This window comes from Megascapheus bottae, chromosome 5 (assembly GCF_031878675.1).
Source record: "Megascapheus bottae isolate mThoBot1 chromosome 5, mThoBot2.hap1, whole genome shotgun sequence".
In the NCBI taxonomy this organism is placed as follows: Eukaryota; Metazoa; Chordata; class Mammalia; order Rodentia; family Geomyidae; genus Megascapheus; species Megascapheus bottae.
The window spans coordinates 45,672,140-45,687,007 of NC_143513.1; the positions used below are offsets into that span (position 1 = coordinate 45,672,140).

Genomic DNA, 14,868 nt, shown 5'->3' on the forward strand with positions numbered 1-14,868 from the left:
CTGTTTCTCACCACCTGAGGAAAAAAAGGCATGTTTCAGTTCATTACTAAATGCCAGGCACCTCTTTCTAGATTTATTGCTTTCCCCCTCCATGGAGATGCATCACTAACTAACGCAACTGGGAGTCTAGAACCTCTCTGTTTTGCAAGGACAGATCTAAAGATAAAGGTATGGTCCATCCCACTTCTACTGTTCAAAGGCTAACAAATGTGCACAGTGCTAACTAAGCAAAGTTACTTATAGTAAGTCATCACATAACAATGTACTCAGGTTCTGGGCCACTTCAGATGAAATTATTTCTTATTTCCATTGCTTCCTTGTCTATTACCAATGGAGGGTATAATAACAATAGTAATAATAATAATAATAATAATAATAATAATAAGCCAGATGCAGTGGTAATCCTATCTACTCAGGAGGCTGAGATCTGAGGATCAAGGTTCAAAGCCATCTTGGGCACAAAAGAACCTGAGACTCTTATCTCCAATTAACCTCTAGAAAATGGGAAGTGGGATTTGGCTCTAGGGTAGGGCGGTAGCCTTGAACTGAAGAGCTCAGGGACCTCGCCTAAGCCAAGTTCAAGCCCCGTGAACCACCAAAAATAATAATAATAGTAGAATTTTGTTATGAAGTACTCCCACACACACCACCACCACCACCATGGTACTAGAGTTTGAAATCAGGACTTCTCATTCTCTACTTGGCATTTTACCACCTGAGCTATATCTCCAATCCTTTTGCTCTAGTTACTTTTTTCAGATAGGGTCTGTTTTTTGTTTTGTTTTGTTACTTTTTAAACCTAAGACAGCTTCTGACCACAATCATCCTTCATTCACTACCTATGTAGCAGGGATTGCAGGTATAAATGGTCACCTGTCACTCTCTTACCCCCCCAAAGAAAAACTCACTTTAATGAAACTACAATCCATTTTTGCAGACTCTCTTCCATTTACTTACCCATCTAGCTTTTCTTTCTCAATATGCTGGAAGTGGTCATATTTCCATGAAAATAAAAGATAAGATGGAAAGAAAAGCGTTATAAATATCTTAGTCACCCCAAGTTCAATATACTGCCAAGCCCACTAAGCTGGTAAGTGAGGGGCAAAAGGTTGTTCTACAATGCTCACAAGCACACAATGCTCACAAGTAATAAAAGTCAGACAGTTAATAAGAGAAAGCAGAGAGAAGCCGCCAACTGGTTTTCTTTCCCAGCTCTATGAGGCACAGTTGACAAATAAAAATGATATATATTTAAGTTATACAACCTGATGCTTTGATGTACATGTATTATCTGAACTGATTCAGATAATACAAATTAGCAAATTTAGCAAATTTTGAATATATAATGCATTATTAACTATTGTAGCCATTCTTCTTTTGCAATCACTTGGTTTCACATTGAAATAATATAATGTTAAGAATTCTATATTTTGACAGGTACCCAGGACTGACATTTGTAATCCTAGCAATTAGGGAGACTAAGATTCAGAGAATCACAGTTCAAAGCCAGCCCATGGAGAAAAGTTCAAGCATCCATTTCTGAAAACTTGGACTAGAAACAAGGTTCAAGTGATAGAACACCTGCCAAGCAAGCTGGAGACAGTCAACAAAACAAAACAACAACCAAAAAAACTCAGTACCAGCAAAATGAAACAATAAAAACCATACAAGATTTCAGTATTAGACCTTGTGATTCTAAGACATGTTACATATTACAACATACAAAAGAAAAAAAGGCCAATACATTTAAAAAAAATTCTTTCTTTGAAAGTTAAGCTGTACCCATTCTGTTAAATGTCTCCATGCACTTACATGCAATTTAAGAAATTATAAATTTTGTTTTTAAAAATACTGTTTGTTATTTACCATAGCAAGGATATGGAACCAACCCAGATGCCCCTCAATAGATGATTAGATCAACACGATGTAGTATTTAAACACAATGGAATTCTATGCTGCCATCAGACAGAAAATTGCCCCATTTGTAAGGAAATGGAAAGACTTGGAAAAAATCCTATTAAGTGAAGTAAGCCAGACCCAAAGGAACATAGGCTCAATGGTTTCCCTCATTTGTAATAATTAGTACAAACCCTAGACTCTCCTAGCAGAGGATTACAATAGCTCAAAACCTAGTTACATAACGCCATATAAGATGAGGCTAAAAGAAAGGACCTCCAGGATATGGAAACAAGAGCTTTATAATGTGTGATTGTTGTTCTTAATGTACTATGTTATTTCTCATGTCTTATGTTGCCCTTTAGTTATTCTCATATTGTTACACTAGCTGACCTTGTTATCTGGCATACTGTATGTACGTTTATTTGTTTATTTGAAATAGGAAACGGAAGGGGGAAAACAAGATGAGGGGAGGGGGTAAGGGAAGGAAATGGGGACAAAAACATGAGAAGGGGTATCAATGTGTGTGAAGTAATGCATCTACTATCTGGCAAACATAACTATAACCCCTCTATTAGTTACAATAAAAAAGATTAAATAAAAAATATTAAAATAAAATAAAAAATACTGTTTGTGCATTCTGCTTTACAACATCCTCAGGAAATATCACAAACGTGTATGATCTAGCATGAAATATTTGAGAGAAAACTGTCACAAAAATATAAATTACTGACACTTTTATCAAGCAATACACTAGTGGGAACCAAGAAGAGACATAAAATTTTGTTTAGGGCTGACTCTACATGGACAGCTGGTGCATTTCTTTAGAGTCTTCTGTACCATATTAATAAAGTGTTTTAAGATGACTCCTCTGGAAATTTGGACTCTGTTGCTTTAAAATTTGGGAAGCATAGGCTGAATACATAATCTGGGACAAACAACAAAGTCTCATTCAGGGCCCTTGTTTCAGTCACCACACATAAACCAAATGAATCCTAGGAGAAAGCAAGGGAAGGGGTGACACTGCCCAAAAAGAAATGTACTCTTTACTTGACTTGTCAAGTGCAACCCCTCTGTCCATCACTTTTTTAATCAAACCCTCTGTCCATCACTTTTATAATAACAATAAGATTTTAAAAAGAAAGTAAGAAAAAAAATCAAAGGAATCCGGGTTTCTCAGCTCAGAACTTCTTTCTTCTCCCTCAGACCCACTTTCCTCTACATGTTACCACCTATCCCAAAGTCAAGGAAACCAAACAAATGCTGAATCTCGTCCCATAACCCTGTTTCACCTGAGAAATAAAATTCTCATTTGCTAAATGAATGACATCTGCATTCACTGGGTGTTATAAAGGGTCAACCTTTCTTGATAGATTAATATCATTATGAAAAGACACATGGGAGATGTCCCAAGACACAAGAAGATGTCTATCTGCCGACCAAGAAGTCAACTAGCCTGCACTGTGAAACATATTTCTGCTGCTTAAACTACCCAGTATATGATATTTCTCTTGTGTAGCCTGAGCTCACTAGGACAACACCCCAAATGTTTCTTCCAACTCTTGCATGCAATTACAAAGCCCTCTTGCTTTAAATTCTTAAATATATTTCAAATCCATCCATATAATTGTTTTTTTTAATAAGTCTGTCCTTAAACCCTCCTACGGTTTCAGCATCCTCAGACATTCATCACTCCAGTGCTGGGATTATAATGAATAAACTTCAACTCTCACCTATCACTACGACAACCCTTACTTAATCTTTTATGCCACCTCTCTTCCTCATAAGCAAAAATATGTATATTTAAAGTTTGATCCTGGTCATATTTCCAACAAAAACAATGAGAATTTTCTGATAATGTTCTAATCAAAGGACAACTCATTTGTATGTTGATGATAGCATCACTTTATGCTACAAATTATATGTACTTATTTACATTAATTTTTGTTGTCATTCTATAGTAGGATAGTATAGAAATATTTATGGAACATTCTATTGTATGATACTCTGATATGTTCATAAACAAAAAAACTGATTAAAGTATCTTGGGTTCATTTATCTTATTTCAGGAAACAAGGGAAGTTTTCTACACAGAAAGTGTTTTTTTACTCTCATTCATTTTGTCAAAAAGAAATGGGATGACCAATACTAATGACTATCACAACAAACAATGCAATGAAGTGGCTCAGAGAGCAGACTTCAGGCAAGACTTCTTAGTATCTAATCACTTTCTGTGTGACTTCAGACAAGTTACCTAAGCCTTCCAATGACTCAGTTCCCTGTGTAATAAGGGTGGAATGTTCAATCTTCCCACATGGAAGTGACCTGAAGACCAAATGGCAATACAATACAAGTTCTTAGATGTGTGCTTGGCATATATTAAGTGCTCCACAGATATTATTTGATAATATAACATGTGCAGGTATCTTATATTATACAGTTACAATATATAAGTTATATATAAAATGACATTTCCAAGAGGCTCAGGACAATATCCAGTATAATCATATTGATTTTATGGCACCAGTATTACTAATAGGCATTAATGCACTTTTAGAGTTTTTTGTTTAATTAATAAAGTGTCTCTCTCTCTCTCTCTCTCTCTCTCTATATATATATATATATGTATATATATATATATATATATATATATATATATATATATATACAGGCCAGTCCCAGGACTTAAAACTCTTACATTTTCTAACCAAACAAGCATATTCATTCTTTCATTAAGAAAACAAGTTACAGGTCAGGTATCAATGGCTTACACCTGTAATCCAGCTACTCAAGAGGCTGAGACTTCTGAGGATCAAGGTTTGATGCCAGAAGAGTGAAAAGTCTGCAAGATTGCCTCTCCAACTAATCAATTAATGGACTAACGGCATGGTTCAAGTGGTAGAGTACCAGCCATGAGCAACAAAGTTCGTTTTTATAAAGGGGACCCTGAGTTAAATCCCTGGAATCAGTGTTAAAAAAAAAAAAAAGACAGATTACCTATATGAGGAATTTCATCCTGACATTTCCATACATGGATACTATGTATTCCAATATCCCTATCTATCACTCTCTCCCTTACACCCTTTCTTTCTTAATGAATTTTAAAAGGTTTCACTGTTTTAATTTCATCCTTAACAATCCATTTAGACCATCCATCCTCTTCCACCCTCATTACAGACCAACTCCCCCCTCCCCCCGCCCCCTACCTCTTGCTACTTCCCATCTTATTCATTTTTAGGGCCAGAAAATATTGTCAAGGGAAATTATACAGAAGAGTCCCAAACTTGTCATTATGTAGCTGATCCCAATCCTTGAGAGAGGATCCTAGTAGGAACACACATGAACTTGTGCAATGTATGTGGTGGTTCTAAATATTTATTTCACCTTTAATGACAAATATTGTACAAAGCAGATTCTCCTAAGTCCAAATAAATACAAATATATGACTTTTTTTAAAAATCCACTCTTTGCCAAACATCAAGAAAAAGAACTCAAAAGAAACTTAAGGCTTAAGAATTCTAATTCTACCAGTGTCAAACATGTGGCACTTAGAAGAGTGTTTTTCAAACTATGAGTCAGGACAATTAAGCAGACAATTAATAAGACAAGCAGCATTTTTAATGAAAAAGAGTTCAACATTAGAGAGCATGGACAAACATGGTTTCAAGAGAATATGTGGAGTCATGCTAGAATGTTGCTATAAACTGTCAGGAAATTATGTGTATTTCATTTAGAAGAAATAATCTAGCAAGATTAAAAACTACTATGGGATTGTTTCGTATTCATAAGTGGAAATTACTATACCATTAGTAGAACATGAAACACTGTACTAATATTCTTACCAAAATTTTGGTTGGATTTTGTTTAAGCTAAGTACTTTTCTGATACTTGTGCGCTTACAGCACGAAATCATCACGCTAGAAACTTCAGCATACTATACTGAAGATAATTCTGAAGGTTTTTTTCCCCTTGATAATAAGTATAGCTACTGACAAGCAAAATGACGTTTCTTGAAATTTTATAATCACTGTGTGGGAAACAGTCCCGAGAACAATCACTCTTTTACTATTGGGAGCTCATGAAAGAATGATCACTTAGGAGAATGACCAGAGGAGGGAAACACTTGCAAAGATTATTCCCACAGGAGATGGAATCAAAACATTCACTGCCTCCTTGCCATCTGCATAGCCCTTGGATGCTGAGTGTAGCTCATGCCTCTTTTCTTCCCACTTTAAGTTTAAAGTCTTGTGTTGGCTCTAAATGTCACCAACAATTCTAAGCAGCTCATCATTATTTAGCTCTATGTGTTATCTAAATACAACATGGAATCACATAGGAGACACTTTAGGAAACAGATATAAAACTGACCAAAACCCAAGAGTAAAGGTAAGACAGATACTGTCCTGATTCTCACCCATACAAGCTACCACTAAAGCACTGAGGAAAAATGACATGTAAGGATCCTGAACAACAAAAAGGACAAAGGCTTCTCTTTCCCTAATGTGGAAGAGGTTTAAGGAGAAAAAAATTTAAAAAAAAAAAAAAAAAAGGGGGGTGTGATTCCCCTTCAGATGAATTACAATTACTACTTTCAGAGAAATTCAGGACAGGAATGTTTGTGAGGACTCAGGTCAGTTTGTTCTAAGACTCAGAAGTCTTTGCATTCTCTTTCCAGGCTTCACCAGGCTCTCACTTTGTTAAAACATCAGTCTAGGGTTTCAAGGGCCAGCTTGCAGCTCAGGAAAACTGACGATCTCATCTGAGATTGCAAGACAAATGAGCATACATAGATCTGCAATGGCTTTCACATTTTCTGTGAACCACTGCTATCACTTTGAAAGGGGGCAAGGCATAACAGATGAGGACAGGCAAGATCATTATGAGCAAGAATCCATGTGTGAGAAGATTAAGAAGTCTTCAGTCACTTCCATAGAGCTTCTCCTGGAAAAAGCAAGGCACACAGATTGGCAAAGTGAGCAACTATCATAGCCTCCTCAAGACAAACACATCTCTTTTTTACAGTACAACAGAGACAATACAATGGAGATGTTTGGTGGGGGGGGGCTTTGAATAGCACTTGACTCAAAAGCTAGGACTCAGAAAGGTTAAATGACTTGGCTAAGTCACACAATGTCTAGACTAGAAATAGGAGCTAATTAGAATTGCCTAAGATAAATACTAACATTGTGCTTTGTTATATACTTGTTTTTCAGTGTTGTGGATAGAATTCAGGTCCTAACACTTGCTAGGCAAGTGTTCTACTAAAACTGGGCTATATCCTCAACACTAACATGTTCTTTAAAATGCAAGATTCCAGCCCACCAGGCACTGGCGTTTCGCCCTATAATCCTAGCTGCTGAAGAGGCTGTGAGATTTGAGGTTCCTGTTCAGCCAAGACAGACACATCCTGGAGACTCTTATCTCAACAAACTAGCACAAAGCCAGAGGTGGTGTGGCTCAAGTGTTAGAGCCCCAGCCAAGAGCAAGAAAGCTAGAGAGCCAGAGGCATTGAGTACAAGCCACAGGCCAGGTTCCCAACCCTAGGAACTAATGACTAACATTCCCTTAGGCACTTATAGCCCCAGCGCATTCTCTTTAGGACACTAGCTTGTGTTGTTTTAAAATAAAAGAAGATTCACCAGTGAAATGGAGGGAATAGCACCCAAGTACCAGAATTCGATTTCTACATCTGACACATTCTTACAGTAGAAAATTAAAGTAATGTTATTTATGTTTATAAGATGTGGTTCCAATTTAATTATAGATTACAAAGAAGAATCTATCTCTAAGAGAGGGTACCTACAAGAGTTCATCACTGCCAAAATACAGTTAAACTTCAGGTACTCTAAGTTACCAAGATTTGTTTTAAACCATAAAACTGAATTACTACTATACCTGATATCATTTGAACAGCTGCCCCCATAGAATACCTTTTTTTCCCCCATAGAATACCTTCTTAATACTTGTAACAACTAAATGAAACAGACAGACTAACCAAGATTTAAAAATAAAACTAAAAATTTGCAGTATAAGTAGCTACAAATAGTGCTCTCCATGGTGAGAAATGAAAGTCCACACATAAGTATCCTAGCAAAATTTTCACCACACACGCCTAACAGATGGATTCTAAAAAACAACTAAGCAATCCACAAGCCAAATGCTCCAAATTTAATAATAAAAGATGATTAACATTCCTGCATACAGCATATGTGATATTGCATAAATGCAAATGACAGCAATAATTTGGGACAGAAGACCCTCTCTACTCTCAACGCTCATTTCCTTCCACCCCTCCCCCCTTCAACATCTGCACACCCTTCTACTTCCCCCTACTCTGCATGGAATCAGAACCATCCACAACCTGAGGTGTCAGATGCATCCCAAAACATTTGACTGATAATATGCGGTTTGCCATTCCAGGAAATCCCAGAGTGGTTTTTAAGCCTCTGCCCACAGCTTGTAGAGAAAGGCAAGAGAAGAACTAATCAATACCAACATCCCAGCTGTGACCTGGCACATAAAGGAATGAAGAAAATAAATCCCATCCATAATCTGTATAATTTAACACTTGGAAGAAAGCAACCTCTGGGATGCACTCCAACAGGAGCCTGGGTGGGTCTGAGCTTTCTGCACTGAGTTTTAGGTCAGGTTTAGAGGCAATGCCCCCTAGTCCTTTCCGGCTGGATCAAGGAAATGTCGGTTTCCTTGCAAGGGTTACTCTTTTCCTCCCCTATCAAAATAAGAGTGTTAGGCAACGGATCTCCTTCCACTTTGAAAAGATAGAAAGCCGGACACCTTTCTCTAAGGTCCAGAACAAACTATTGTCTTGATAACCAGTCACAACCCAGCAAGGAAGCCCATGTAAAATAGGAGAAGACTCTGTAATAGGAGAATGACTGTGTGTGTGTGTGTGTGTGTGTGTGTGTGTGTGTGTGTGTGTGTGTGTGTGCTATAGAATCCTTTCAGTGGACTCCAAAGTCCTATTCCCCAGTGAAGTTGAAAGAAAGAAGAAAAAACAAAACAACAACAAAAAATCCCCAGTGACTATCACTCCCTAGAAAGGCTTTCCAGTTTTTGTATATTTTTTTTTAATCACAGGAAAATGAATTGAGAACATAAGCAGATATGATCACTAGGTCTGTTTCCAATAAAAAAAACAAGTATACCAGTAGGACAGGACAGGGCATTATAGGAAATAAAAATTATCAGTAAAATCTATAATGCTTTCTCTCTTGTTAGATCTTCGGAAAGGTAATAATCGCATTTGTTGGTTCCAGGCTTGTCAGAGAGCCTGGCTTCTTTTAATAGTCTCAACCCTAAAAGGAGTAACTGTCAAGGGGCAACGCAGCTGAAATCAAACAACAAAAACGGGAACTGTAATCCGCGTGAGAAGGGCGGAGGGAAGGGAAGAGAGCCTCCTGTATTCATCAGTCAACATTAATGTCCTTTGTTGTTCACCTTTGCACACAACAGCGAGCTATCCGGTTCCTTTTCCTCCCGGCCCCCGTGCCAAGGTAGTCTTTCCCTAAAATCTGTCTCCAGCAAGGAAGCCCTTGGCTTTCCCACCCTCTTCCCCAATGATCACTTTACAGCCGGCCTCTAGGACCACCAGTGTGCTCATCTCCCCCACCCCGATCAGAAGTAAAAACAAAAACATTGCTGAAATATCGGTTCCGCTCCCAAGATCGAAGAGCGGAGAGTCGTTGAAATGTACCCCCGCCCCCCAGCTCCCCCCAGACACCCGGGATGCCAGGGAGGAGGCAGGCTCCGCCGGCCGGTCAGAGGGAGCCAGGACGGTGTCACATTCCTCACTCCGGGAATGCTGACCCCAGCCAGAGGGACTGAGCGTCTCGCTACCAGCCGTTTTGGAGGGAAGACTGATCCTCGCCCACCCCCAGATCGCTGTGTCCCTCGCCACCAAACCAACCCTGAGAAAGCCTGGCATTACTGTCTCCTCTCCGCTTCGGGCAAGAAGGCGGGGGGGGGGGGATGCAAGGAGAGGATCCCCATTCGCCTCCCCCTTCCAACTTGACACATAACACACAACACTCTGAGCCACCACTCCAAACTCCTCCAGCTGAGCAGCCCGGAGCGGGGCGGACCGGCCGCGCGCTTCCCGTCCCGGAGCTGCGGGAACCGGTTCAAGGCGCGCGGGAACCCGGGGCTGGGGTGGGGTAGGGGTGGGGGGGAAACAAGATCCCTCCCCACACACACCCCCAGCGCGCACCCCTCGGCGGGTGCCAGCTCTGCGAGGACCCCCAGACCCACTGTGCGACGATCAGGATTAGGCATCCCCAGCCGGGAAATGCCAAGAAGGGGCGCAGGGAGCCAGGACGAGAAATGCGCACCCACTCCGGCCACCGCGGAATCCAAAAGTTCGCCCGCGAAGACTCACCCACGCCGTATTTCTCGTGCTCCGTAGGTATCCACATGGCTAAGGAGGATCCCGGGTATCCAGGCTTTGTAATCCCTGCGCCCCTCGACCACCTCACAACAATGCACGGCGACTGAGTAGCGACTGCGGCAGCGCCGAAGCTCCGTGGCTCCCGCGGGGGCTGCGGGCGCTGGGCAAGGTCTGCGCTCGAAGATCCCGAGTCGGCGTTGACACCTCACCGCCGAGGCTGCGCCGCTCGCCGCTCACCCGGCGGCCGCGGCTCACAGTCCTCCGACGCGCTCTCGTAGCCCCGGCGGCGCAGTCATTGTTCTGATTCACTGAACTAAGCGAACACGCCGGGGCACTCTCGGGCGCACCCCCGCCCGTCAGTAGCTCTTCCAAAGCTGCCTTCACCGAGCCCCCAACAGCATGCTGGGAATTGTAGTTCTTGGGCTTTCTCTCGGTTCCGGGGAAGGGGGCGTGGCCGTCGCCACTTAGGAGGGCGGGGATAAGGTTTCCGTTCGTCACATCTTATTGGTCAAGAGAGGGACGGCGCGGCGTAGGCGGGGAGGAAACCCCGAGTAGTTGGAAGCGAGTGTCCGCAGTCCCTTTTTCTATTGGTGCAGCTCCTCCGCTCGGCCCGCCCTTTTCGGCTAAGTCAAGTAATGGCTGCTTCCAAGACTCCGGGGTCTGCCGCGGGACCTGAGGAACACGAGGATTGTAGGATCGGCTGCAGAGTCGGGGATGAAGGTGAGTACGGTGCTCCTCAAGTGGGGGAATGGTTGATCTTGGCTCTGTTGGACCCGAAGGCAGCTCACATCGGGTCAGATCTGAGGGGACTGCGGGCGGGACCACTGGGACGGGGTGGGGCCACCGATAGCCACTTGGCTGGACCGGTCAGGAGAGGGCGGAGAAGGCGTGTCGACTGGCGCTTCCTACTCCCCAGGGAAGCCCCCGCCCCCGTCGGGCGTCGGTCTTCTCTCTGTGGTCGGTCGGGGCTTTGCACTCGCGGCCCTGGGCGTGTGGGTCGGGTCAGGTGCGCGCGCGCGTGTGCCTTGATCACATTGGAAGCAGCTGCTGCTCTTCCCTCGCCGGTCACCCCGCCTGGATTTTGTTGGATTTAGTCTCTTTGGGGAAGATTTCCAGTCGCACACACACACTCTCCAGTTGCTGACTGGAGTGATCTGTAAAGGGGGAAAGGAAAGTAGGTGTCCATCTCCCGACCTCCCTGTGGCCCAGTGCGCGCTCCAGAATTGAATATGGACCCTGGCAGATCTTCTCACGCCTGGGGCTCGTGCAGAAAAAGTATTGATTGGTTACACCTGGCTTCAGGGAGCGTCTGATCATCATCATCAAAGTTTTTGTTTATCATTGACTTGGCCTCGGATCCACTGTGGGAACCAGAATCAAACTTTGAAAGCCGCAGGTGACTGATTACCTGTGAGAGTTCTTTTTAGTTTTTCCTGTGCCCAACTCCCTTTGCCTTGATAAACAATTTAGCATGACAAATTCTCTTTCTCTGATGAATATGATCTGGAATTTAAATATAATGTTCAGACCTTGTTGAGTCTCCCCCTTTTGTTTTTTGCCTTCACAAAATATTTGCAATACATTCATACCAGGAATAATCAAATGTAAAGATTTTTATCTGAGCAGCACAAAAGTGAAGTTTCTTTTTTCCCAATCAGTGAAACTTCCCAGTTCAGAAATTAACTTACTATCTCTACCAAAGATTTCTGAGTTGCATTTTTAATTATGTCCATCCATTGGGTTATCACTGGATTAGCCCTATATTAAACTCTTATCTAGTGACAAGAGGATGTTACAGTTTTCTGGAGTCTTCAAGTTGTGCAGCTACAGTTCAGTTCAAGTGCTTCACATTGAGATCTGAGAATTATGGTTTCAGCCCAAGTAGAAAAGTCGTATCTCCAATTAACCACCCCCAAAAAGCCCTAAGTGAATCTATGGCTCTAGTAGTAAGAATGTTAACCTTGAGTGAAAAAGCTAAAGGACAGCCCTAGTATGACACAAAAAAAGTTAAAAATTTATAAAGAGCCTAGGAGTTTAGCTTAATGCTTAGCATGCACGAAGACCTGGCTGCAGTTCCTCCTTACCACATATATAGAAAAGCCGGAAGTGGTGCTGTAGCTCAGACCCTGAGTTCAAACCCAGATACTGACCAAAAAAAAAAAAAGTGCTGGAAGTGGGGCTGTCGCTCAATTGGTAGAGCCTTGAGGAAAGCCCAAGGACAGTGCTCAGGCCCTGAGTTCAGTCCCCAGGACTGGCCAAGAAAAAAAAAATGTTTATAAAATCTGTGGTGAATTTATTCCATGAGTCAACTTATAAAAACAGAAATTTGAATATGCTTCTCAGAAGCACAAAGCATTTTGAAATCACCACCTATGAACATTTTCATTTTAAACATTTCACACATTTCATCTGGAGTAAAGTAAAAAGTTAAAGTTCCACATAGTCTCACTTTCAGAGTTGTAAGTAGTAATAACTTGAATTTTTTTTTCTGAAATCCCATATGACCACATATCTGTGTGGGTTTGACTTTTTTTTAGATATTTTGATTATCGATTCTGGTAAATCCAAAAATCTATAACTGTTCTCTTTCTCTTTTTGATGCCGTATCTTCCATAGCAGCATATTCATTGTTTTACTTGATAAGAGAATTATAGCCATCATTATTCCATGATTTGGAAGTTCTGTTTAACAAATATACAGAGTGGCTTTGAGCCATCAATATTCTACGCTTTGGATATACAGTGTGGCTTTGTTTTTTCAGCAATGTGACAGTAAATGTCTGAGTGTCTATTTCTTGAATATTTCCTGGGTCAAAGGCTGTGCATGTTTACAATTTGATAGATGCCAAATTCCTCACTGGTAATACCCAAGGATTTTTTTCTAAGTTATCATCACCAATCATGATGAAATCATTAATTTACAACCCATGTTTAAATAACAATTGAACTGGATTAGATGACAAAACTGAGCCTGAAGTTGTGCTGAGGCTCAGGTGGTAGAGCTCTTGCCTTGGGAAAGCCCAAGGACAGTGCTCAGGCCCTGAGCTCAAGCCCAAGACTGGCAAAAATAAATAAATAAAATAAAAAACACATGCACATCTTCGCTGTGTGCTAAAGGTTTAGATTTGTTTTCATTAAAAGTTTTGAGAAACAGTGAATGTGCACTATCTATAAAACAAAAAAAATGTCTCAGCTAGGCCCAAGTGGCTCATGTCTGAACTTCTCACTACTCAGGAAGCTGAGACCTGGAGAATCAGTTTGAAATCGGTCCAGGCAGAAAAATCCAAAAGATTTCATCTTCATTAAATGGGTGCAAAGCTGAAATGGGCATGTGGCTCAAGTGGTAGTTTGCCATCTGTAAGGAAGAAGCTGGACAGCTTGAATCCCCTGAATTCAAAAAGTATGCCCTCATCATGGTTCAGAACTGCCCAGTAACCGATTAACTTGTAGCAGCCAATGTGAAAGCTTAGTTGTTGATTTTTATGTTGCATGTGTGTGTGTGTGTGTGTGTGTTTTTATGAGTTGTTGGGGTTTGGGGCATTACTAGGTTTGAACTCAAGGCTTTGTGCTTGTTAGGCAGGCACTCTACCCCTAAGTTACATCTCCAGCCCTTTGGCTTTGGTTATTTTTGAAAAGAGGCCTCACTTGCCCAAGATTAAACTCCAATACTCCTGTGTATATTTCATGATGTAGCTGGGGTGATAGGTACACACAATGCCCAGGTTTTTAATGTTGAAATAGGAACTCTCAATCTTTTCAGACTTGCCTAGAGCCTCAATTCTCCTCATCTCAGCTCCCAGAGAACTGTGATGACAGGTTCATACCACTGTACCCTGCCATTAGTTAAGATGGAATCTCACAAACTTTTTGAACTATAATCCTCCCAGTCTCTTCCTCTCAAGGAGCTAGATTTGAAGGCATGACCCACCTGCACCCAGCTTATGTCATTTTTGTAAGACAAAGTTGTCATTAAAAGTGTTCCTTAATGTTGAGTGTGGTAGTGCATAAGCCCTGCATTCAGGAGTGCAGTGATAACCTGGGCTTACATAGTGGGCTATGTAGTAAGACCCTGTCTCAAAAAAGAAAAAAAAAAAAACTAAAATAAAGACTTCCCTTAGTAAGTTATCATGCCACGACTTCATCAAAATTCCCTTTAAGGATAGTAAATTGTGATATACTTTAAGTGGAAATAATGATATTAGAACTTTAATACTTTTGTTAAGCATCCATTTCAGGTGTCAAATATGTCTTGGTGTTTGAAAGCCATGCTCCTTTTTAATTTCTTGAAAACTGCCTCTTTTAAGAAGTTTCTTTCCAGCTCTAATTAAAATGTCAGTTTATGTGTTTAGTGTCGTGGGACGAAAGGGCCTGAGGAACTTTTTAATAGAAACCCTTGCAGTTCTACAAACGCTCTGTGGGAAGGAGTCACTCAGTTGTACACTGGCAGATACAACCCCTTCACTAACATCACTGAGTTACCAGACTTCTGTAGGCCCTCTTCTCTCCAGGAAGATCCACCAATTGATTAGATTTAGGCCAAATCTTCAGCCCCAGTGCTTTGAACAGAAA

General features: G+C 41.3%; 2 protein-coding genes across 2 annotated transcripts in view; one reads left to right on the top strand and one right to left on the bottom strand.

Moving 5' to 3' along the window:
- The window catches only part of Dock4 (dedicator of cytokinesis 4), a 440,321-nt gene extending 429,737 nt beyond the window's left edge, over positions 1 to 10,584 (bottom strand). Inside the window, exon 1 of the mRNA XM_090333045.1 lies at positions 10,292 to 10,584. Within this exon, the coding sequence (XP_090189171.1) occupies positions 10,292 to 10,328 (37 nt within the window). The 5' untranslated portion in view covers positions 10,329 to 10,584. The remainder of the gene's footprint in view (positions 1 to 10,291) is intronic.
- Positions 10,585 to 10,857: 273 nt separating this feature from the next.
- Znf277 (zinc finger protein 277) overlaps positions 10,858 to 14,868 on the top strand; it is an 85,367-nt gene continuing 81,356 nt past the window's right edge. The window contains exon 1 of the mRNA XM_090333046.1: positions 10,858 to 11,020. Within this exon, the coding sequence (XP_090189172.1) occupies positions 10,936 to 11,020 (85 nt within the window). The 5' untranslated portion in view covers positions 10,858 to 10,935. The remainder of the gene's footprint in view (positions 11,021 to 14,868) is intronic.